The 26,899-nt window shown below is 50.0% G+C and overlaps 1 protein-coding gene across 2 annotated transcripts; it reads left to right on the top strand.

The window, feature by feature from the left end:
* The first annotated feature begins 618 nt into the window (after positions 1–618).
* On the top strand, positions 619–25,195 carry pcdh18a (protocadherin 18a). Of its 2 annotated transcripts, none has more exons than XM_071408212.1 (4): positions 619–3,611; positions 4,233–4,288; positions 4,881–5,050; positions 23,005–25,195. In XM_071408212.1, exons 1-4 carry the CDS (start codon positions 1,116–1,118, stop codon positions 23,790–23,792), a joined length of 3,510 nt encoding a protein of 1,169 aa, XP_071264313.1. In that variant the 5' UTR covers positions 619–1,115; the 3' UTR covers positions 23,793–25,195. The 2 variants fall into 2 exon arrangements, with proteins under 2 accessions (XP_071264313.1, XP_071264312.1); XM_071408211.1 differs by having other exon boundaries at positions 4,200–4,288.
* The last annotated feature ends 1,704 nt before the right edge of the window (positions 25,196–26,899 follow it).

The following is a 26,899-nucleotide window of genomic DNA, read 5'->3' as shown; positions in this document are numbered from 1 at the left end:
AGCCCTAGGACCAGCTTGCTTAGGGGACTCTTCTCCAGGTTCATCTCTCTGTAGGTGATGGCTTTGTTATGGAAGGTTTGGGAATCGCTTCCTTTTAGGTGGTTGTAGAATTTAACGGCTCTTTTCTGGATTTTGATAATTAGTGGGTATCGGCCTAATTCTGCTCTGCATGCATTATTTGGTGTTCTACGTTGTACACGGAGGATATTTTTGCAGAATTCTGCATGCAGAGTCTCAATTTGGTGTTTGTCCCATTTTGTGAAATCTTGGTTGGTGAGCGGACCCCAGACCTCACAACCATAAAGGGCAATGGGCTCTATGACTGATTCAAGTATTTTTAGCCAGATCCTAATTGGTATGTTGAAATTTATGTTCCTTTTGATGGCATAGAAGGCCCTTCTTGCCTTGTCTCTCAGATCTCTCTCTCTCTCTCTCTCTCTCTCTCTCTCTCTCTCTCTCTCTCTCTCTCTCTCTCTCTCTCTCTCTCTCTCTCTCTCTCTCTCTCTCCTCTTCTCAGGGGTGAAAGTGAAGAAAGAAAGTGGATAAAGAACCCGAGAGGGTGGAGTTTGCCCCGTCTCGATCTCTCCTCCCCTCCCTCTTTCTCCCCCCTCTCTCCTCGCCTCTGTTTTGTGTGGTCACCGGGTTAGCATTTTATTTAGGAAGCATTTTGTCTTGCTGGGGAGAAGAGAAAGGGGCCGCTGTTCCGTTGTAGGGCTGGTTAGATTGAGGCGGGCTATTTTGGGGGAGCCATCAGACGGAGAGAGAGCGAGAGAGAGAGCACGGCACCGCACACAGAGAGCAGCACAGATTTAAGCGGTGCTCTATAGGAGTCTACTCTGAGACTCGCGCAACAGATTTGTATGCGTGGAAGGGATCTTAGATAACTCACTCACAGAAATGACTGCGGAACGCAACCTGCTGTTTTTAATGCTCCAGCGTGTTTAAATGGGGATATCTAGCCTTTGGAGAATGCGCTGCAATTAGCCTAATGACTGTCGTCGGGACGCGGTGGATTCGTTAAGTTCATTAGGCGACAATAACGGAATCAGGACTGGCTGCGTAAAGGAGCTATTTTGGAATTACTTTCAGAATCACCCAAAGGGATTACTTCAAAGATGGAACCTGGTAAAATAATCCGTGTATTTTATATCCGAATATGGATACTTCTCGCCGTTATGGCACTGACCACGCAACACGTCAAAGGTAAAACATTAAAATATCAAGTTTACGAGGAACAGAAGGTGGGGACTGTTATTGCACGGCTTAAAGATGACGTGGCTGATGTTTTGGTCAAACTTCCAAGTTCTGTGTCTTTGCGCTTCCGAGCCATGCAGAGAGGAAGCACGTCTTTCCTATCCGTGCGCGAGCAGGACGGAGAGATCAGCATCCGTTCCAAAATAGACCGAGAGAAGCTCTGCGAGAAGAACCTCAACTGTTCCATTGAATTCGACGTTCTGACTCTTCCGACAGAACACCTGCAGCTCTTCCACGTTGAGGTGGAAGTGTTGGACATTAATGATAACGCGCCCCAGTTCGCCCGCGCCGTAATCCCCATCGAGATCTCCGAGAGCGCGGCGGTGGGGGCGCGCATTCCCCTGGACAGCGCGAGTGACCCCGACGTCGGGGAGAACTGCCTCGATACTTACTCCCTCGAGCCCAACAACTACTTCAAGATTGACATTCAGAGCAGAACGGACGGGGCTAAGTACTCGGAGTTGGTGGTGCTTAGGGAGCTCGACAGGGAGCTGCAGCCGGGTTATGAACTTCAGCTGACGGCCTCCGATAAGGGCGTTCCCCCTAAAACCGGTTCTACTCTCCTCAGAATTACCGTGGCAGATTCAAACGACAACAGTCCTATTTTCGAACAGTCTTCATATGTGATTCATCTATTGGAGAATTCACCTGTTGGATCTCTTCTTATTGATCTGAATGCGACTGATGCAGACGACGGGACCAACGCCAAAATCATCTACTCCTTTAGCAGTCACGTGTCCCCGAAAATCGTGGAAACGTTCAAGATCAACTCGGATAACGGCCACTTGACGCTCATGAAGCGCGTGGACTTTGAAAGCGCAACATCATATGACATCGTTGTCCAAGCCCAGGATATGGGCCCCAACTCCATGCCAGCACACTGCACGATCCTCATCAAGGTAGTGGACATAAACGACAACAAACCAGACATCAGCATCAATCTCATGTCCCAAGGGGACAGAGGCAAAGAGGACTCGGCCTATATCTCCGAGGCCGCTCCATTGGATTCCTTCGTGGCCTTAGTAAGAGTGGAGGACCTAGATGCCGCTCTCAATGGAGAGGTTGTGTGTAAACTCCATGGCCAGGGGAGTTTTAAACTACAGAAGACCTACGAGAACAACTACATGATCCTCACTAACGTCTCGCTGGATCGGGAGAAGAGGTCCGAGTTCAGCTTGACGGTCATCGCCGAGGACCGCGGCACGCCCAGCCTCTCGACCATCAAGCACTTCACCGTGCACGTGCTGGATGAAAACGACAATGCTCCGCGCTTCCAGAAGGGACGCTATGAGGTCTTCAGATCAGAGAACAACGCCCCTGGTGCCTACCTGACGTCGTTATTGGCAACCGACCCCGACCTGGACGCCAACAGCCAGGTGAGCTACTTCCTGGTGGAGAACACCGTTCACGGGAGCTCTATCTCCACCTTTGTCACCATCGACCCGTCCAACGGCGCTGTTTACGCCCTCCGCACGTTCGACCGCGAGGACGTCAGCCGGATATCCTTCGTAGTCCAGGCCAAGGACGCCGGGGAACCCTCGTTGCTGAGCAACGCCACCGTCGTCCTGACAATCCTGGACGAAAACGACAACCCGCCGGTCATCGTGGTTCCGCAGCTCTGGAACCTCACGGCCGACGTCCCCATCTCCAAGTACACCGAGGCCGGTAGCCTGGTTACGGTCGTCAGGGCGACCGACCGAGACACCGGCGTCAACGCAGAACTCGCGTGTTCAATCACTGCCGGCAACGAGGAAGGCTTCTTCTCTATGGATCCTAGAACGTGCGAGATCAGCGCCAACGTTAGCCTCGACACGTTTCCCCGCGAGTTTGCGGAGCTCACCGTCCTGGTCAGTGACCACGGTTCCTCGCCCCAGACCACCAAGGCCGTCCTAAAGATCAGCCTCTATGAGAACATGGAGGGCCACGTGCAGGTGCTGGACCAGGGGGAGACGCCGCTCGACGCCTCCCTCATCATCATCGTGTCCCTGGGGGCCATCTGCACTATGCTCCTAGTCATCATGGTCATGTTCGCTGCCCGCTGCAACCGAGAAAAGAAAGATACCAGGAACTCGTACAACTGCAGGCTGGCAGAGACCAACCACCTGACCCACCCTAAGAAACCGTCACGGCAGATCCACAAGGGTGACATCACACTTGTTCCCACGGTGAATGGGACTCTACCAATCAGAGCGCACCACCGCTCACCCTCGGCCACGCCCCCCATGGACCGGGCGCCAATGGGAAGCCGGCAGAGCCACCACAGCCACCAATCACTGAATAGCCTGGTGACGATATCGTCCAATCATATCCCGGAGAGCTTCGCCCTGGAGTTGGCCCACGCTACGCCACCCGTCGAGGTGAGATACTACAGAACACACAGTTCTCTCTCTCTCACACACACACACACACACACACACACACACACACACACACACACACACACACACACACACACACACACACACACACACACACACACACACACACACACACACACACACACACACACACACCTCCACCATTATAGAATAATCTGTCATAAGTCCTCTTCTCTTGGTAAACAGTTCCTGACTGTCAGTAAATCAATAGTGAAATGACTGTCCATTTAAAACTAGTAGAAATGAATCCAGATATAATCATGGAGCCGGTGTGTCTTTGTGTCTTCACCCTCAAGCCATTATATGACCGTTATTCACTCCGTATTGATTTAGCACCATCACCCACCCACACCCCACTCTCATCCACTCTCTGTCATCCATTTTGGAATCATCATATTTGTCTCCTCACCCTCCTCAGTGTGTCTCCACCATCAGAATCACTGTGTGTCATCCATCTTGTTTTGTTCCTCATTGTTGTCGGCTTTTTTCCCTGTCGTCTGTTTCCATCCGTTCTGTTATTCATCCTCCTTTTTTCTGTTATTTTTATTTGTTTTATTTTGGATATAGCAAGTCTCACAGCTTCTGTCCATGCTCCATCAGGGCCAGTACCAGCCTAGACCCTGTTTCCGTGGCAACAAATACTCCAGAAGCTACAGGTAAACAAAGCATTCCCCCCAAAATATTTTAACGTTTTGCTCTTTTGAGTTGTTAAACTCCCTTGTGTCCACCATGCATTTCATTAGTAGCATCAATAAAAACATAAATAACGACAGTATGGATCAAAAATTGTTTTGCCCTTTTTCTAAGATGGCTCTTTTGTTTATCATGTTTTGAGTTTGAATCATATCAATATCATTCAATCCAAAAGTATGTGGATCACGTGTCTATGTTTCAACTGTAGTGTTGTGAACTGTTTGTTTTGTAGTTCTGTCTACCTATCTATGGTGAGCATTATAGAATGGCTACAACAGCTTTTACCACAAAGAAACAGCAATTACATTAATTTTAATTAACTCAATTGTATTTTAACCTCTCTCTCTCTCTCTCTCTCTCTCTCTCTCTCTCTCTCTCTCTCTCTCTCTCTGTCTCTCTCTGTCTCTCTCTCTCTCTCTCTCTCTCTCTCTCTCTCTCTCTCTCTCTCTCTCTCTCTCTCTCTCTCTCTCTCTCTCTCTCTCTCTCTCTCTCTCTCTCTCTCTCTCTCTGTCTCTCTCTCTGTCTCTCTCTCTCTGTCTCTCTCTCTCTCTCTAGGTATGCATTGCAGGACATGGACAAGTTCAGCTTGAAGGACAGTGGTCGTGGGGACAGCGATGCGGGGGACAGCGACTATGACATGGGACGTGAGTCCCCCATCGACCGTCTGCTGGGGGATGGCTTCTCTGAGCTCTATCACCTGGACATGCTCCACAGACTACACCCAGGTCAGTTACATAGAGACATGAGACAGCCATCTTGGTAGAGGCAGGATAGACTATAGTGCTTCTCTGAGCTCTATCACCTGGACATGCTCCACAGACTACACCCAGGTCAGTTACATAGAGACATGAGGCAGCCATCTTGGTAGAGGCAGGATAGACTATAGTGCTTCTCTGAGCTCTACCACCTGGACATACACCACAGACTACACCCAGGTCAGTTACATACACCACAGACTACACCCAGGTCAGTTACATAGAGACATGAGACAGCCATCTTGGTAGAGGCAGGATAGACTATAGTGCTTCTCTGAGCTCTACCACCTGGACATACACCACAGACTACACCCAGGTCAGTTAAATAGAGACATGAGACAGCCATCTTGGTAGAGGCAGGATAGACTATAGTGCTTCTCTGAGCTCTATCACCTGGACATGCTCCACAGACTACACCCAGGTCAGTTACATAGAGACATGAGACAGCCATCTTGGTAGAGGCAGGGTAGACTATAGTGCTTCTCTGAGCTCTACCACCTGGACATACACCACAGACTACACCCAGGTCAGTTACATAGAGACATGAGACAGCCATCTTACAATTGCCGTCATTTCCATGGGCCAGTTTACAGACACAAACAAAGGACTTGGGTTCTGTGTCCAAAACACTAGCTTCATACTCTTTGTGTAAAAGTCTTTGGGTGCAGGGCAGTGATGTCACAGAATAGAAAATCCAAGCCAGGTGACATCACCCGCTATAGTAAGACAGTCCCGTTTTCACTAGATGTAAAACACGACACAGTGACACCCACCGTCATACACAGCACACTAGTCTGCTCACACCAGGTTCTCCCCACCACTTTAATAAATCCTCTATTCAGCTCAGCACCATGGACAGCTGCTCACCACGTTTTCCAATCTTCCCCATGCCGGCTTCAACAGCACACGTCTCACCTGAATAGGCAAACGCTGACTTGTAACACCACGTTGTATTGGCTGACTCCCAAATGGCACCCTATGTTCTTAATAGTGGACTACTTTCCCTATGTAGTGTACTCACAAATGGTTCACTATATAGGGAATAGGGTGTGATTTGGGACACACACACTATTATATAACAGCCCATTCACTCAGTAGCACACTTGTGCTTCAGCTCTATTCTTCCCCCTTTAATTTCCAGGGGTTTTATCAGGCAGACATTTTCCTCCATTACCAGCCTCCTGATATCTGGCGCTCAGATAGAGTCGGCAAACGCCTCCCCGATTTAGACTGTGACTCTCTCTGTCTGTCACTGTGTCAGGTGTGTGGGCGTGTGTGTGTGTGTGTGTGTGTGTGTGTGTGTGTGTGTGTGTGTGTGTGTGTGTGTGTGTGTGTGTGTGTGTGTGTGTGTGTGTGTGTGTGTGTGTGTGTGTGTGTGTGTGTGTGTGTGTGTGTGTGTGTGTGTGTGTGCGTGCGCGCGCGCGCGCGTGCGTGCGTGCGTGTGTGGTGTATTGTGTGTGGTGTATACGCGTGTGTCTGTGTCGGCTGTTTGAGTGACAGCCCGGCCCTTTCATGTCTGTGCTGAGGAGAATTCACAGTAATTGCTTTTAAAATGATGTTGTTCTCCCCCCTGAAAGCCACAGTTTCTCCTCTTCTCTCTCTTCTGTCTCTTCTCGTCAGTCTGTTATTCTTCTCTTTCCGGAGAGATGAAGGAGGGAGGGAAGAAGGAGAGATGGAGGGAGGGAGGGAGGGAGGGAGGGAGGAGGGAGGGGACATGGATGGAGTGAGAGAAGGAGAGGAGATGGAGGAGGGAGGGAAGAAGGAGAGATGGAGGAGGGAGGGAAGAAGGAGAGATGGAGAAGGGAGGGAAGAAGGAGAGATGGAGGGAGGGAGGGAAGAAGGAGAGATGAAGGAGGGAGGGAAGAAGGAGAGATGGAGTAGGGAGGGAAGAAGGAGAGATGGAGAAGGGAGGGAAGAAGGAGAGATGGCAGAGGCGAGGAAGAAGGCTAGATGGATGGAGGAGGCGAGGGAGGGAGGGAGGGAGGGAGGGAGGGAGGGAGGGAGGGAGGGAGGGAGGGAGGGAGGGAGGGGAGAAGGATGGAGCTAGGGAGGGAGGGAGGGAGAGGAGATGGAGGGAGTGAGTGAGGGAAGGAGCCGAGAAGGATGGAGCTAGGGAGGGAGGGGGGGGAGAGGAGATGGAGGGAGGCAGGGAGGGAGGAGAAGGATGGAGCTAGGGAGGGAGGGATTGAAAGAGTGGGGATTAACTGTTGTCGAGCCTGATTGAATAGAGTGATTTAATTTGTTTACTTTGTCACTCATCCCAGTAAAAATCGGTTGACCTTTTCGATACCAAAACAACATCTATCTTTCTCACAAAAATGGTTGGTTCAGAAATCTAGAGTTTACAGAGAGTGACATGAGGGAAAGTGTTAGACAGGCAACAGAGGGAACGTGTTAGACAGGCAACAGAGGGACAAGGGTTAGACAGGCAACAGAGGGACAAGGGTTAGACAGGCAACAGAGGGACAAGGGTTAGACAGACAAAAGAGGGACAGGGTTAGACAGACAAAAGAGGGACAAGGGTTAGACAGGCAACAGAGGGACAAGGGTTAGACAGGCAACAGAGGGACAGGGTTAGACAGGCAACAGATGGACAAGGGTTAGACAGGCAAAAGAGGGACAAGGGTTAGACAGGCAACAGAGGGACAAGGGTTAGACAGGCAACAGAGGGACAAGGGTTAGACAGGCAACAGAGGGACAGGGTTAGACAGGCAACAGAGGGACAGGGTTAGACAGGTAACAGAGGACAGGGTTAGACAGGTAACAGAGGGACAGGGTTAGACAGGTAACAGAGGGACAGGGTTAGACAGGTAACAGAGGGACAGGGTTAGACAGGTAACAGAGGACAGGGTTAGACAGGCAACAGAGGGACAGGGTTAGACAGGTAACAGAGGACAGGGTTAGACAGGTAAAAGAGGGACAGGGTTAGACAGACAAAAGAGGGACAAGGGTTAGACAGGCAACATAGGGACAGGGTTAGACAGGCAACATAGGGACAGGGTTAGACAGGCAACAGAGGGACAGGGTTAGACAGGCAACAGAGGGACAGGGTTAGAACAGGTAAAAGAGGGACAGGGTTAGACAGGCAACAGAGGGACAGGGTTAGACAGGCAACAGAGGGACAGGGTTAGACAGGCAACAGAGGGACAGGGTTAGAACAGGTAAAAGAGGGACAGGGTTAGACAGGCAACAGAGGGACAGGGTTAGACAGGCAACAGAGGGACAGGGTTAGACAGGCAACAGAGGGACAGGGTTAGACAGGCAACAGAGGGACAGGGTTAGACAGACAACAGAGGGACAGGGTTAGACAGACAACAGAGGGACAGGGTTAGACAGACAACAGAGGGACAGGGTTAGACAGACAACAGAGGGACAGGGTTAGACAGGCAACAGAGGGACAAGGGTTAGACAGGTAAAAGAGGGACAGGGTTAGACAGGCAACAGAGGGACAGGGTTAGACAGACAACAGAGGGACAGGGTTAGACAGACAACAGAGGGACAAGGGTTAGACAGACAACAGAGGGACAAGGGTTAGACAGGTAAAAGAGGGACAGGGTTAGACAGACAACAGAAGGACAAGGGATAGACAGGTAAAAGAGGGACAGGGTTAGACAGACAACAGAAGGACAGGGTTAGACAGGCAACATAGGGACAGGGTTAGACAGACAACATAGGGACAGGGTTAGACAGACAACAGAGGGACAGGGTTAGACAGGCAACAGAGGGACAAGGGTTAGACAGACAACAGAGGGACAGGGTTAGACAGGCAACAGAGGGACAGGGTTAGACAGACAACAGAGGGACAGGGTTAGACAGACAACAGAGGGACAGGGTTAGACAGACAACAGAGGGACAGGGTTAGACAGACAACAGAGGGACAGGGTTAGACAGGCAACATAGGGACAAGGGTTAGACAGACAACATAGGGACAAGGGTTAGACAGACAACAGAGGGACAAGGGTTAGACAGACAACAGAGGGACAGGGTTAGACAGACAACAGAGGGACAGGGTTAGACAGACAACAGAGGGACAGGGTTAGACAGGCAACATAGGGACAAGGGTTAGACAGACAACATAGGGACAAGGGTTAGACAGACAACATAGGGACAAGGGTTAGACAGACAACAGAGGGACAAGGGTTAGACAGGCAACATAGGGACAAGGGTTAGACAGACAACATAGGGACAAGGGTTAGACAGACAACATAGGGACAAGGGTTAGACAGGCAACATAGGGACAAGGGTTAGACAGACAACATAGGGACAAGGGTTAGACAGACAACAGAGGGACAAGGGCTAGACAGGCAACATAGGGACAAGGGTTAGACAGACAACAGAGGGACAAGGGTTAGACAGACAACAGAGGGACAGGGTTAGACAGGCAACAGAGGGACAGGGTTAGACAGGCAACAGAGGGACAAGGGTTAGACAGACAACATAGGGACAGGGTTAGACAGGCAACAGAGGGACAGGGTTAGACAGACAACAGAGGGACAGGGTTAGACAGACAACAGAGGGACAGGGTTAGACAGGCAACAGAGGGACAGGGTTAGACAGGCAACATAGGGACAAGGGTTAGACAGGCAACAGAGGGACAGGGTTAGACAGACAACAGAGGGACAGGGTTAGACAGACAACAGAGGGACAGGGTTAGACAGACAACAGAGGGACAGGGTTAGACAGACAACAGAGGGACAGGGTTAGACAGACAACAGAGGGACAGGGTTAGACAGGCAACAGAGGGACAGGGTTAGACAGGCAACAGAGGGACAGGGTTAGACAGACAACAGAGGGACAGGTTTAGACAGGCAACATAGGGACAAGGGTTAGACAGACAACAGAGGGACAGGGTTAGACAGGCAACATAGGGACAGGGTTAGACAGACAACAGAGGGACAGGGTTAGACAGGCAACATAGGGACAGGGTTAGACAGACAACATAGGGACAGGGTTAGACAGGCAACATAGGGACAGGGTTAGACAGACAACATAGGGACAAGGGTTAGACAGACAACAGAGGGACAGGGTTAGACAGACAACAGAGGGACAAGGGTTAGACAGGCAACATAGGGACAGGGTTAGACAGACAACATAGGGACAAGGGTTAGACAGACAACAGAGGGACAGGGTTAGACAGACAACATAGGGACAAGGGTTAGACAGTCAACAGAGGGACAGGGTTAGACAGACAACAGAGGGACAGGGTTAGACAGACAACAGAGGGACAAGGGTTAGACAGACAACAGAGGGACAGGGTTAGACAGACAACATAGGGACAAGGGTTAGACAGGCAACAGAGGGACAGGGTTAGACAGGCAACAGCGGGACAGGGTTAGACAGACAACATAGGGACAAGGGTTAGACAGGCAACAGAGGGACAGGGTTAGACAGGCAACAGAGGGACAGGGTTAGACAGACAACAGAGGGACAGGGTTAGACAGACAACAGAGGGACAGGGTTAGACAGACAACAGAGGGACAAGGGTTAGACAGACAACAGAGGGACAAGGGTTAGACAGACAACAGAGGGACAGGGTTAGACAGACAACAGAGGGACAGGGTTAGACAGACAACAGAGGGACAGGGTTAGACAGACAACATAGGGACAAGGGTTAGACAGGCAACAGAGGGACAAGGGTTAGACAGACAAAAGAGGGACAAGGGTTAGACAGACAACAGAGGGACAAGGGTTAGACAGACAACATAGGGACAAGGGTTAGACAGACAACATAGGGACAAGGGTTAGACAGACAAAAGAGGGACAAGGGTTAGACAGACAACAGAGGGACAAGGGTTAGACAGACAACAGAGGGACAGGGTTAGACAGACAACATAGGGACAAGGGTTAGACAGACAACAGAGGGACAAGGGTTAGACAGACAACAGAGGGACAGGGTTAGACAGACAACAGAGGGACAGGGTTAGACAGGCAACAGAGGGACAGGGTTAGACAGGCAACAGAGGGACAGGGTTAGACAGACAACATAGGGACAAGGGTTAGACAGGCAACAGAGGGACAGGGTTAGACAGGCAACAGAGGGACAAGGGTTAGACAGACAACAGAGGGACAGGGTTAGACAGGCAATAGAGGGACAGGGTTAGACAGGCAACAGAGGGACAGGGTTAGACAGACAACATAGGGACAAGGGTTAGACAGGCAACAGAGGGACAGGGTTAGACAGGCAACAGAGGGACAGGGTTAGACAGACAACAGAGGGACAAGGGTTAGACAGACAACATAGGGACAAGGGTTAGACAGGCAACAGAGGGACAGGGTTAGACAGGCAACAGAGGGACAAGGGTTAGACAGACAACAGAGGGACAGGGTTAGACAGACAACAGAGGGACAGGGTTAGACAGGCAACAGAGGGACAGGGTTAGACAGACAACAGAGGGACAGGGTTAGACAAGCAACAGAGGGACAGGGTTAGACAGGCAACAGAGGGACAGGGTTAGACAGACAACAGAGGGACAGGGTTAGACAGGCAACAGAGGGACAAGGGTTAGACAGACAACATAGGGACAGGGTTAGACAGGTAACAGAGGACAGGGTTAGACAGGTAAAAGAGGGACAGGGTTAAACAGGCAACAGAGGGACAGGGTTAGACAGACAACAGAGGGACAGGGTTAGACAGACAACAGAGGGACAGGGTTAGACAGGCAACAGAGGGACAAGGGTTAGACAGACAACATAGGGACAGGGTTAGACAGGTAACAGAGGACAGGGTTAGACAGGTAAAAGAGGGACAGGGTTATACAGGCAACAGATGGACAAGGTTAGACTGGCAACATAGGGACAGGGTTAGACTGGCAACATAGGGACAGGGTTAGACAGGCAACATAGGGACAGGGTTAGACAGGCAACATAGGGACAGGGTTAGACAGGCAACAGAGGGACAGGGTTAGACAGGTAACATAGGGACAGGGATAGACAGACAACATAGGTACAGGGTTAGACAGGCAACAGAGGGACAGGGTTAGACAGGCAACAGAGGGACAGGGTTAGACAGGTAACATAGGGACAGGGTTAGACAGACAACATAGGTACAGGGTTAGACAGGCAACAGAGGGACAAGGTTAGACAGGCAACAGAGGTACAGGGTTAGACAGGCAACAGAGGGACAGGGTTAGACAGGCAACAGAGGGACAGGGTTAGACAGGCAACAGAGGGACAGGGTTAGACAGGCAACAGAGGGACAGGGTTAGACAGGTAAAAGAGGGACAGGGTTAGACAGGCAACAGAGGGACAGGGTTAGACAGGTAAAAGAGGGACAGGGTTAGACAGGCAACAGAGGGACAGGGTTAGACAGACAACAGAGGGACAGGGTTAGACAGGCAACAGAGGGACAGGGTTAGACAGGCAACAGAGGGACAGGGTTAGACAGGTAAAAGAGGGACAGGGTTAGACAGGCAACAGAGGGACAGGGTTAGACAGGTAAAAGAGGGACAGGGTTAGACAGACAACATAGGGACAGGGTTAGACAGGTAAAATAGGGACAGAGTTAGACAGGCAACATAGGTACAGGGTTAGACAGGCAACAGAGGGACAGGGTTAGACAGACAACATAGGGACAAGGGTTAGACAGGCAACAGAGGGACAGGGTTAGACAGGCAACAGAGGGACAGGGTTAGACAGACAACAGAGGGACAAGGGTTAGACAGACAACATAGGGACAAGGGTTAGACAGGCAACAGAGGGACAAGGGTTAGACAGACAACAGAGGGACAGGGTTAGACAGACAACATAGGGACAAGGGTTAGACAGACAACAGAGGGACAAGGGTTAGACAGACAACAGAGGGACAGGGTTAGACAGACAACAGAGGGACAGGGTTAGACAGGCAACAGAGGGACAGGGTTAGACAGGCAACAGAGGGACAGGGTTAGACAGACAACATAGGGACAAGGGTTAGACAGGCAACAGAGGGACAGGGTTAGACAGGCAACAGAGGGACAAGGGTTAGACAGACAACAGAGGGACAGGGTTAGACAGGCAATAGAGGGACAGGGTTAGACAGGCAACAGAGGGACAGGGTTAGACAGACAACATAGGGACAAGGGTTAGACAGGCAACAGAGGGACAGGGTTAGACAGGCAACAGAGGGACAGGGTTAGACAGACAACAGAGGGACAAGGGTTAGACAGACAACATAGGGACAAGGGTTAGACAGACAACAGAGGGACAGGGTTAGACAGACAACAGAGGGACAGGGTTAGACAGGCAACAGAGGGACAGGGTTAGACAGACAACAGAGGGACAGGGTTAGACAAGCAACAGAGGGACAGGGTTAGACAGGCAACAGAGGGACAGGGTTAGACAGACAACAGAGGGACAGGGTTAGACAGGCAACAGAGGGACAAGGGTTAGACAGACAACATAGGGACAGGGTTAGACAGGTAACAGAGGACAGGGTTAGACAGGTAAAAGAGGGACAGGGTTAAACAGGCAACAGAGGGACAGGGTTAGACAGACAACAGAGGGACAGGGTTAGACAGACAACAGAGGGACAGGGTTAGACAGGCAACAGAGGGACAAGGGTTAGACAGACAACATAGGGACAGGGTTAGACAGGTAACAGAGGACAGGGTTAGACAGGTAAAAGAGGGACAGGGTTATACAGGCAACAGATGGACAAGGTTAGACTGGCAACATAGGGACAGGGTTAGACTGGCAACATAGGGACAGGGTTAGACAGGCAACATAGGGACAGGGTTAGACAGGCAACATAGGGACAGGGTTAGACAGGCAACAGAGGGACAGGGTTAGACAGGTAACATAGGGACAGGGTTAGACAGACAACATAGGTACAGGGTTAGACAGGCAACAGAGGGACAGGGTTAGACAGGCAACAGAGGGACAGGGTTAGACAGGTAACATAGGGACAGGGTTAGACAGACAACATAGGTACAGGGTTAGACAGGCAACAGAGGGACAAGGTTAGACAGGCAACAGAGGTACAGGGTTAGACAGGCAACAGAGGGACAGGGTTAGACAGGCAACAGAGGGACAGGGTTAGACAGGCAACAGAGGGACAGGGTTAGACAGGCAACAGAGGGACAGGGTTAGACAGGTAAAAGAGGGACAGGGTTAGACAGGCAACAGAGGGACAGGGTTAGACAGGTAAAAGAGGGACAGGGTTAGACAGGCAACAGAGGGACAGGGTTAGACAGACAACAGAGGGACAGGGTTAGACAGGTAAAAGAGGGACAGGGTTAGACAGACAACATAGGGACAAGGGTTAGACAGGCAACAGAGGGACAGGGTTAGACAGGCAACAGAGGGACAGGGTTAGACAGACAACAGAGGGACAGGGTTAGACAGGCAACAGAGGGACAAGGGTTAGACAGACAACATAGGGACAGGGTTAGACAGGTAACAGAGGACAGGGTTAGACAGGTAAAAGAGGGACAGGGTTATACAGGCAACAGATGGACAAGGTTAGACTGGCAACATAGGGACAGGGTTAGACTGGCAACATAGGGACAGGGTTAGACAGGCAACATAGGGACAGGGTTAGACAGGCAACATAGGGACAGGGTTAGACAGGCAACAGAGGGACAGGGTTAGACAGGTAACATAGGGACAGGGTTAGACAGACAACATAGGTACAGGGTTAGACAGGCAACAGAGGGACAGGGTTAGACAGGCAACAGAGGGACAGGGTTAGACAGGTAACATAGGGACAGGGTTAGACAGACAACATAGGTACAGGGTTAGACAGGCAACAGAGGGACAAGGTTAGACAGGCAACAGAGGTACAGGGTTAGACAGGCAACAGAGGGACAGGGTTAGACAGGCAACAGAGGGACAGGGTTAGACAGGCAACAGAGGGACAGGGTTAGACAGGCAACAGAGGGACAGGGTTAGACAGGTAAAAGAGGGACAGGGTTAGACAGGCAACAGAGGGACAGGGTTAGACAGGTAAAAGAGGGACAGGGTTAGACAGGCAACAGAGGGACAGGGTTAGACAGACAACAGAGGGACAGGGTTAGACAGGCAACAGAGGGACAGGGTTAGACAGGCAACAGAGGGACAGGGTTAGACAGGTAAAAGAGGGACAGGGTTAGACAGGCAACAGAGGGACAGGGTTAGACAGGTAAAAGAGGGACAGGGTTAGACAGACAACATAGGGACAAGGGCTAGACAGGCAACAGAGGGACAGGGTTAGACAGGCAACAGAGGGACAGGGTTAGACAGGTAAAATAGGGACAGGGTTAGACAGGCAACAGAGGGACAGGGTTAGACAGACAACATAGGGACAAGGGTTAGACAGGCAACAGAGGGACAGGGTTAGACAGGCAACAGAGGGACAGGGTTAGACAGACAACATAGGGACAAGGGTTAGACAGGCAACAGAGGGACAGGGTTAGACAGGCAACAGAGGGACAGGGTTAGACAGACAACAGAGGGACAAGGGTTAGACAGACAACATAGGGACAAGGGTTAGACAGGCAACAGAGGGACAGGGTTAGACAGGCAACAGAGGGACAAGGGTTAGACAGACAACAGAGGGACAGGGTTAGACAGACAACAGAGGGACAGGGTTAGACAGGCAACAGAGGGACAGGGTTAGACAGACAACAGAGGGACAGGGTTAGACAGGCAACAGAGGGACAGGGTTAGACAGGCAACAGAGGGACAGGATTAGACAGACAACAGAGGGACAGGGTTAGACAGGCAACAGAGGGACAAGGGTTAGACAGACAACATAGGGACAGGGTTAGACAGGTAACAGAGGACAGGGTTAGACAGGTAAAAGAGGGACAGGGTTAAACAGGCAACAGAGGGACAGGGTTAGACAGACAACAGAGGGACAGGGTTAGACAGACAACAGAGGGACAGGGTTAGACAGGCAACAGAGGGACAAGGGTTAGACAGACAACATAGGGACAGGGTTAGACAGGTAACAGAGGACAGGGTTAGACAGGTAAAAGAGGGACAGGGTTATACAGGCAACAGATGGACAAGGTTAGACTGGCAACATAGGGACAGGGTTAGACTGGCAACATAGGGACAGGGTTAGACAGGCAACATAGGGACAGGGTTAGACAGGCAACATAGGGACAGGGTTAGACAGGCAACAGAGGGACAGGGTTAGACAGGTAACATAGGGACAGGGTTAGACAGACAACATAGGTACAGGGTTAGACAGGCAACAGAGGGACAGGGTTAGACAGGCAACAGAGGGACAGGGTTAGACAGGTAACATAGGGACAGGGTTAGACAGACAACATAGGTACAGGGTTAGACAGGCAACAGAGGGACAAGGTTAGACAGGCAACAGAGGTACAGGGTTAGACAGGCAACAGAGGGACAGGGTTAGACAGGCAACAGAGGGACAGGGTTAGACAGGCAACAGAGGGACAGGGTTAGACAGGCAACAGAGGGACAGGGTTAGACAGGTAAAAGAGGGACAGGGTTAGACAGGCAACAGAGGGACAGGGTTAGACAGGTAAAAGAGGGACAGGGTTAGACAGGCAACAGAGGGACAGGGTTAGACAGACAACAGAGGGACAGGGTTAGACAGGCAACAGAGGGACAGGGTTAGACAGGCAACAGAGGGACAGGGTTAGACAGGTAAAAGAGGGACAGGGTTAGACAGGCAACAGAGGGACAGGGTTAGACAGGTAAAAGAGGGACAGGGTTAGACAGGCAACATAGGGACAGGGTTAGACAGGTAAAATAGGGACAGAGTTAGACAGGCAACAGAGGGACAGGGTTAGACAGGTAAAATAGGGACAGAGTTAGACAGGCAACATAGGTACAGGGTTAGACAGGCAACAGAGGGACAGGGTTAGAACAGGTAAAAGAGGGACAGGGTTAGACAGGCAACATAGGGACAGGGTTAGACAGGCAACATAGGTACAGGGTTAGACAGGCAACAGAGGGACAGGGTTAGAACAGGTAAAAGAGGGACAGGGTTAGACAGGCAACATAGGGACAGGGTTAGACAGGCAACATAGGGACAGGGTTAGACAGGCAACAGAGGGACAGGGTTAGACGGACAACAGAAGGACAGGGTTAGACAGGCAACAGAGGAACAGGGTTAGACAGGCAACAGAGGGACAGGGTTAGACAGGTAACAGAGGACAGGGTTAGACAGGTAAAAGAGGGACAGGGTTATACAGGCAACAGATGGACAAGGTTAGACTGGCAACATAGGGACAGGGTTAGACAGGCAACACGGGGACAGGGTTAGACAGGCAACAGAGGGACAGGGTTAGACAGGCAACAGAGGGACAAGGTTAGACAGACACCACAGGGACAGGGTTAGACAGGCAACATAGGGACAGGGTTAGACAGGCAACAGAGGGATAGGGTTAGACAGGCAACAGAGGGACAGGGTTAGACAGACAACAGAAGGACAGGGTTAAACAGGCAACATAGGGACAGGGTTAGACAGGCAACAGAGGGACAAGGTTAGACAGACACCACAGGGACAGGGTTAGACAGGCAACATAGGGACAGGGTTAGACAGGCAACATAGGGACAGGGTTAGACAGGCAAAAGAGGGACAGGGTTAGACAGGCAACAGAGGGACAGGGTTAGAAAGACAACATAGGGACAGGGTTAGACAGGCAACAGAGGGACAGGACTAGACAGAGAGTTACAGGGTTAGACAGGTAACAGAGGTACAGGACTAGACAGAGAGTTACAGGGTTAGACAGGTAACAGAGGTACAGGACTAGACAGAGAGGTACAGGACTAGACAGAGAGGTACAGGACTAGACAGAGAGGTACAGGGTTAGACAGAGAGGTACAGGACTAGACAGAGAGGTACAGTGTTAGACAGAGAGGTACAGAGAGGTACAGGGTTAGACAGAGAGGTACAGGGTTAGACAGAGAGGTAGAGGACTAGACAGAGAGCTACAGGGTTAGACAGAGAGGTACAGGACTAGACAGAGAGGTACAGGACTAGACAGAAAGATACAGGGTTAGACAGACAACAGAGGTACATGGTTAGACAGAGAGGTACAGGACTAGACAGAGAGGTACAGGGTTAGACAGAGAGGTACAGGACTAGACAGAGAGGTACAGGGTTAGACAGAGAGGTACAGGACTAGACAGAGAGGTACATGGTTAGACAGAGAGGTACAGGACTAGACAGAGAGGTACAGGACTAGACAGAGAGGTACATGACTAGACAGAGAGGTACAGGGTTAGACAGAGAGGTACAGGACTAGACAGAGAGGTGCAGGGTTAGACAGAGAGGTACAGGACTAGACAGAGAGGTACAGGACTAGACAGAGAGGTACATGGTTAGACAGAGAGGTGCAGGGTTAGCCAGAGATGTACAGGACTAGACAGAGAGGTGCAGGGTTAGACAGAGAGGTACAGGACTAGACAGAGAGGTACATGGTTAGACAGAGAGGTACAGGACTAGACAGAGAGGTACAGGACTAGACAGAGAGATACAGGGTTAGACAGACAACAGAGGTACAGGACTAGACAGAGAGGTACAGGGTTAGACAGAGAGGTACAGGGTTAGACAGAGAGGTGTAGGGTTAGACAGAGAGGTACAAGGTTAGACAGAGAGGTACAGGGTTAAACAGAGAGGTACAGTACTAGACAGAGAGGTACAGGGTTAGACAGAGAGGTACATGACTAGACAGAGAGGTACAGGACTAGACAGAGAGGTACATGACTAGACAGAGAGGTACAGGACTAGACAGAGAGGTACAGGACTAGACAGAGAGGTACAAGGTTAGACAGAGAGGTACAGGACTAGACAGAGAGGTACAAGGTTAGACAGAGAGGTGTAGGGTTAAACAGAGAGGTGCAGGACTAGACAGAGAGGTACAGGGTTAAACAGAGAGGTACAGGACTAGACAGAGAGGTACAGGACTAGACAGAGAGGTACATGACTAGACAGAGAGGTGCAGGACTAGACAGAGAGGTACAAGGTTAGACAGAGAGGTGTAGGGTTAGACAGAGAGGTACAAGGTTAGACAGAGAGGTACAGGGTTAAACAGAGAGGTACAGTACAAGACAGAGAGGTACAGGGTTAGACAGATAGGTAAATGACTAGACAGAGAGGTACAGGACTAGACAGAGAGGTACAAGGTTAGACAGAGAGGTGTAGGGTTAGACAGAGAGGTACAGGACTAGACAGAGAGGTACAGGGTTAGACAGAGAGGTACAGTACTAGACAGAGAGGTACAGGGTTAGACAGAGAGGTACATGACTAGACAGAGAGGTACAGGGTTAGACAGAGAGGTGTAGGGTTAGACAGAGAGGTACAGGGTTAGACTGAGAGGTACAGGACTAGACAGAGAGGTACAGGGTTAGACAGAAAGGTACAGGGTTAGACAGAGAGGTACAGGGTTAGACAGAGAGGTACAGGACTAGACAGAGAGGTACAGGACTAGACAGAGAGGTACAGGACTAGACAGAGAGGTACAGGACTAGACAGAGAGGTACAGGGTTAGACAGAAAGGTACAGGACTAGACAGAGAGGTACAGAGAGGTACAGGACTAGACAGAGAGGTACAGGGTTAGACAGAGAGGTACAGGACTAGACAGAGAGGTACAGGACTAGACAGAGAGGTACATGACTAGACAGAGAGGTACAGGGTTAGACAGAGAGGTACCTGACTAGACAGAGAGGTACAGGACTAGACAGAGAGGTACAGGACTAGACAGAGAGGTACAGGACTAGGCAGAGAGGTGCAGGGTTAGACAGAGAGGTGCAGGGTTAGACAGAGAGGTACAGGACTAGACAGAGAGGTACAGGACTAGACAGAGAGGTGCAGGGTTTGACAGAGAGGTGCAGGACTAGACAGAGAGATACAGGACTAGACAGAGAGGTGCAGGGTTAGACAGAGAGGTACAGGACTAGACAGAGAGGTACAGGACTAGACAGAGAGGTGCAGGGTTAGACAGAGAGGTACAGGACTAGACAGAGAGTTACAGGGTTAGACAGGTAACAGAGGTACAGGACTAGACAGAGAGGTACAGGACTAGACAGAGAGGTACAGGGTTAGACAGAGAGGTACAGGGTTAGACAGAGAGGTACAGGACTAGACAGAGAGGTACAGGGTTAGACAGAGAGGTACAGAGAGGTACATGGTTAGACAGAGAGGTGCAGGGTTAGACAGATAGGTACATGACTAGACAGAGAGGTACAGGGTTAGACAGAGAGGTACAGAGAGGTACAGGGTTAGACAGAGAGGTACAGGGTTAGACAGAGAGGTACAGGACTAGACAGAGAGGTACAGGGTTAGACAGAGAGGTACAGGACTAGACAGAGAGGTACAGGGTTAGACAGAGAGGTACAGGGTTAGCCAGAGATGTACAGGACTAGACAGAGAGGTGCAGGGTTAGACAGAGAGGTAGAGGACTAGACAGAGAGCTACAGGGTTAGACAGAGAGGTACAGGACTAGACAGAGAGGTACAGGACTAGACAGAAAGATACAGGGTTAGACAGACAACAGAGGTACATGGTTAGACAGAGAGGTACAGGACTAGACAGAGAGGTACAGGGTTAGACAGAGAGGTACAGGACTAGACAGAGAGGTACAGGGTTAGACAGAGAGGTACAGGACTAGACAGAGAGGTACATGGTTAGACAGAGAGGTAAAGGACTAGACAGAGAGGTACAGGACTAGACAGAGAGGTACATGACTAGACAGAGAGGTACAGGACTAGACAGAGAGGTACAGGGTTAGCCAGAGATGTACAGGACTAGACAGAGAGGTGCAGGGTTAGACAGAGAGGTACAGGACTAGACAGAGAGGTACATGGTTAGACAGAGAGGTACAGGACTAGACAGAGAGGTACAGGACTAGACAGAGAGATACAGGGTTAGACAGACAACAGAGGTACAGGACTAGACAGAGAGGTACAGGGTTAGACAGAGAGGTACAGGGTTAGACAGAGAGGTGTAGGGTTAGACAGAGAGGTACAAGGTTAGACAGAGAGGTACAGGGTTAAACAGAGAGGTACAGTACTAGACAGAGAGGTACAGGGTTAGACAGAGAGGTACATGACTAGACAGAGAGGTACAGGACTAGACAGAGAGGTACATGACTAGACAGAGAGGTACAGGACTAGACAGAGAGGTACAGGACTAGACAGAGAGGTACAAGGTTAGACAGAGAGGTACAGGACTAGACAGAGAGGTACAAGGTTAGACAGAGAGGTGTAGGGTTAAACAGAGAGGTACAGGACTAGACAGAGAGGTACAGGGTTAAACAGAGAGGTACATGACTAGACAGAGAGGTACAGGACTAGACAGAGAGGTACAAGGTTAGACAGAGAGGTACAGGACTAGACAGAGAGGTACAAGGTTAGACAGAGAGGTGTAGGGTTAGACAGAGAGGTACAAGGTTAGACAGAGAGGTACAGGGTTAAACAGAGAGGTACAGTACAAGACAGAGAGGTACAGGGTTAGACAGAGAGGTACATGACTAGACAGAGAGGTACAGGACTAGACAGAGAGGTACAATGTTAGACAGAGAGGTGTAGGGTTAGACAGAGAGGTACAGGACTAGACAGAGAGGTACAGGGTTAGACAGAGAGGTACAGTACTAGACAGAGAGATACAGGGTTAGACAGAGAGGTACATGACTAGACAGAGAGGTACAGGGTTAGACAGAGAGGTTTAGGGTTAGACAGAGAGGTACAGGGTTAGACTGAGAGGTACAGGACTAGACAGAGAGGTACAGGGTTAGACAGAAAGGTACAGGGTTAGACAGAGAGGTACAGGGTTAGACAGAGAGGTACAGGACTAGACAGAGAGGTACAGGACTAGACAGAGAGGTACAGGACTAGACAGAGAGGTACAGGACTAGACAGAGAGGTACAGGACTAGACAGAGAGGTACAGGGTTAGACAGAAAGGTACAGGACTAGACAGAGAGGTACAGAGAGGTACAGGACTAGACAGAGAGGTACAGGGTTAGACAGAGAGGTACAGGACTAGACAGAGAGGTACAGAGAGGTACAGGACTAGACAGAGAGGTACAGGGTTAGACAGAGAGGTACAGGACTAGACAGAGAGGTACAGGACTAGACAGAGAGGTACATGACTAGACAGAGAGGTACAGGGTTAGACAGAGAGGTACATGACTAGACAGAGAGGTACATGACTAGACAGAGAGGTACAGGACTAGACAGAGAGGTACAGGACTAGACAGAGAGGTACAGGACTAGGCAGAGAGGTGCAGGGTTAGACAGAGAGGTGCAGGGTTAGACAGAGAGGTACAGGACTAGACAGAGAGGTACAGGACTAGACAGAGAGGTGCAGGGTTTGACAGAGAGGTGCAGGACTAGACAGAGAGATACAGGACTAGACAGAGAGGTGCAGGGTTAGACAGAGAGGTACAGGACTAGACAGAGAGGTACAGGACTAGACAGAGAGGTGCAGGGTTAGACAGAGAGGTACAGGACTAGACAGAGAGGTGCAGGGTTAGACAGAGAGGTGCAGGGTTAGACAGAGAGATATAGGGTTAGACAGGCAACAGAGGGATTAGACAGGCATCAGTTAACAACCATCCATTGTTATCAATGCCCCTGGTCTCCTCTCTCCCATAGCTATGGGACTGTGTCCTCAATGTCAAACCAGTTAAAACATTCAGACTGTATTTTCCAGCTAGCAGTGTATGTACTCAGTAGTGTCGACAGAGAACAGTTCTGTAGGCTACTGCATATCAATGCCAATCATACACCTTGACTCTGTGTCCTCTCTCTGCTCTCTCCTCTTCCGAGCCATGAGACCGTTTAATCAATGTCAAACCAAACATGTTATTTGTCACCAATCTCTGTGTCTCTCTCCTGTCTCCCTTCTCATTATTCTCTCTCCCTAGCTAGGAGCCTGTGTACCAAACACTACATTAACCCTCTACCTCCACTCCCTTCTCTCTCCCTAGCTAGGAGCCTGTGTACCAAACACAACGCTAACCCTGTCCCTTCTCTTCCCCTAGCTATGCGCCTATGCACTGAGGAGTGTCGTGTGTTGGGCCATTCTGACCAGTGCTGGATGCCTCCCCTGGCCCTCTCCCTGTCCTCCCCGGCCTCCTCCTCCTCTGACTACCGCAGCAACATGTTTATCCCAGGGGAGGAGTCCTCTAACCAGCCCCCCCACCTCCTCGATGATGACCAGACTTCCATCGACTCCTCGGAGCGCAGGAAGAGCTTCTCCACCTTCGGGAAGGAGTCCGGGACTTCTGAGGAGGGAGGGGTCAGTGAAGGGAGTTCCTTGCTTTCGGAGATGAACGGAATCTTCCAGCGCCTGCTCCCGCCGTCACTGGACTCGTACGCCGAGTGCAACGAAAACAACGTTGCTGCCGCGGCAACGGAAAGAGGAAGTGGAAAGGGTGGCCACGCCAAGGGGCTGTTACCGGGCGGCAACAACACCAAAGGCCCCGCCTCCTACCCGGCGGGCGTGGCGGCGTGGGCGGCTAACACCCACTATCTCAACCCCGGAGGCGGAGCTGTCGGACAAAGCCCATCAAGTCACAACACCAACAACCTCACCAACATGGCCGCCTCGTCCACCTCCTCTTCCTCCTCCAACCAGCCGCCACACCTAAGATGGCTGCCTGCCATGGAGGAGATCCCAGAAAACTATGAGGAGGATGAGCTGGAGAGTATGCTAGGGATGGGGTTCCTGGGGGGGAAGCAGCGCAGTGACAGCCACGATGACATGATGGACGCTAGTGAGTTGGTCACCGAGATTAATAAACTACTGCAGGACGTCAGGCAGACCTAGAGAGAGACGGAGAGAGAGAGAGAGAGAGCGAGAGAGAAAGAGAGAAGGAGGGAGGGGGAGGAGAGAGAGACATAGAGAGGGAGGGAGGGGGAGGAGAGAGAGACAGAGAGAAGGGAGGGAGGAGAAGGAGAGAGAGACAGAGAGAAGGGAAGGGAGGGATAGGGGAGAAATGCTCTTCTGGACACCCTACAAACTAACAAAGCTTAAGAGTCTTTGTCCATATTTGGTCAGAGCTAGAGAGTTAGGAGAAACACATACATAGTGGCCGTTCAAACTGAAGTCATGCTACTGACTGTTCCATAGGTCTTCTCTATGGCCAATGAGAGGCCACGGACCAGTAAACAGGAAAATTAACTGATCCTATAGCACTGATGGTTTTTCTGGGATCTTAAGACGTTATTCAAACGTTGGTGAGACGTTTCAATGTTGTTTGGACGTTGTGGTTGGGCCACAGATCAACAAGGCTTGAACCAACGCCCAGAGACAATATTCTAAACTCCTTCATGTTTATAACGATGTGAAAGAACTATGAGAGATATTACTATGGACAGTGTTTGCATTTATAATGTACAGCCCACGTTACTGTGAAAAGACATGCCCTCAAAACGTTTTGATGTCTCCTTGTCATGTGAACGTTAATAACTGTGGTGTACATTGTGCATGTACAAACCCCTTTGTATTTTAAAAATACACACTTTTATACGCTCTCTTTCTATCTATATTTATATGTATGTTTGTACAGAAGAAAAACTAATGAAAAACAAATATTTTTTGATATTTTCCACTGCATCTGTCATATATTATCAATCCATGTCGTTTTTTTTACTCCGTCGTTTTTTTGTATTTTTTATTTTTGTTGTAAATGATAAATATTTAATTATTGTTTATTGAAAGTGTGTGTATCAATCACAAGTCACCGTGGTGTAAGGTCGGCAGTGTGTGTCCCACGTCCAACATGGCATCCTCTTCCCTAGCAGCCTAGAGTCCTAGTGCCCTACCTAGAGAACGGGGTTCCATTTGGGATGTTCCCTAGCAGCCTAGAGTCCTAGTGCACTACCTAGAGAACAGGGTTCCATTTGGGATGTTCCCTAGCAGCCTAGAGTCCTAGTGCACTACCTAGAGAACAGGGTTCCATTTGGGATGTTCCCTAGCAGCCTAGAGTCCTAGTGCACTACCTAGAGAACAGGGTTCCATTTGGGATGTTCCCTAGCAGCCTAGAGTCCTAGTGCACTACCTAGAGAACAGGGTTCCATTTGGGATGTTCCCTAGCAGCCTAGAGTCCTAGTGCACTACCTAGAGAAAGGGGTTCCATTTGGGATGTAGCCTGTGTGTCTGTACGGTACCTGTCAGTGTATCAGTTTTCATTGTGACCAACGGATTGGACGTAATAAAGCTGAAATCAATGAGGTGTCGCAGTCCCTATTACATAACAATGTCAGGTGATGTTTTTCATCAACTGACACCCGCTAATTATCTAGTCAAAGAAATATGTATTTCTCTCTCTCTCTCTCTCTCTCTCTCTCTCTCTCTCTCTCTCTCTCTCTCTCTCTCTCTCTCTCTCTCTCTCTCTCTCTCTCTCTCTCTCTCTCTGTCTCTCTGTCTCTCTCTATCTCTCTCCCCCTTCTCTCTTTCTCTACCCCCCTTTCTCTCTCTCTCTCTCTCTCTCTCCCTCTATCTCGCCTCTATCTCTCTCCCCCTTCTCTCTTTCTCTACCCCCCTTTCTCTCTCTCTCTCTCTCTCTCTCTCTCGCTCTCCCCCCTTCTAACTCTCTCTCTCCCCCTCTAACTCTCTCTCTCCCCTTCTCCCTCTCTCTCTCTCTCTCTCTCCGACTCCTTATACAAAAATGAATTAATTCTAAATCAACATTTGTATCCAAATGTGATCGAAGAAAGAGCTTCATGTGGAAATCAACACCAGCTTCTCAGTCATTCTAGTTGCCCTTCTGAGTGTTGGCTCCTCCTACTGTCGAGTGTAGGTACTACAAGTCCCAGTCAACCACTAGACCAGCTGCAGCGGCAGCTTCATGTAACAGGTTCATACTTAAAACACAACACATGGACAACATGAAATGTTTTGCTACGGTGTTGTGCTAATGAACACACTCCAGATGTGATGGGTTTAATCATGACTCAATCTGACAGAGAGAAGAAGAAGCCTTTGAGTCTGTTGATTTTACAATCATCACTTTACATTAACATGCAGTCAGGGTTGATTTGGTTTTCTCACGCGTCAAAAGGCGCTTGTCTCGGAGAACGTCCCAGATGGTGGCTGCAGTGGCTGTCAGTTACCACATGCACGGCTCCACATCAAGACATATCACAGGATAATGACAAACACACACACACTCACACACACACACACACTACACCGTCCCACGTCAAGACATATCACAGGGTAATGACAAACACACACACACTCACACACATACACACACTACACCGTCCCACGTCAAGACATATCACAGGATAATGACAAACACACACACACTCACACAACACACACACTACACCGTCCCACGTCGTGATACATCTATTTAAAATGACAAATACACTCACACACAACACACACACACACAACAATGTCCAACGTCGTGATTAATCAAATTATAATGACGGAAACATTCATGCCATATGGAAAGGCTAATTTCATTAATGAAAGAGGAGAAACTACATCGCGTTATTTCACAAATAACCATATGCTAAGCTCACACACACACACACACACACACACACACACACACACACACACACACACACACACACACACACACACACACACACACACACACACACACACACACACACACACACACACACACACACAAACTACACCTTACGTCAGGTAGGAAAAACATTTTAAAAAGAAGGGAAACCAAGAACAAACGTTCAGATTTCTATATTTTGTTAATTTGCATTTCGTTGCTCACCAAGACATTAAATAGAGAACAGGCCAACGCAATACACCTGGAAGGAAGAAACATCCAACAGAAGCAGAGGAAGCAACAATACACCTGGAAGGAAGAAACATCCAACAGAAGCAGAGGAAGGAACACTACACCTGGAAGGAAGAAACATCCAACAGAAGCAGAGGAAGCAACACTACACCTG

Source organism: Salvelinus alpinus, chromosome 6 (genome assembly GCF_045679555.1).
Source record: "Salvelinus alpinus chromosome 6, SLU_Salpinus.1, whole genome shotgun sequence".
In the NCBI taxonomy this organism is placed as follows: domain Eukaryota; kingdom Metazoa; phylum Chordata; class Actinopteri; order Salmoniformes; family Salmonidae; genus Salvelinus; species Salvelinus alpinus.
This window is presented reverse-complemented; position numbering and strand designations above follow the sequence as displayed.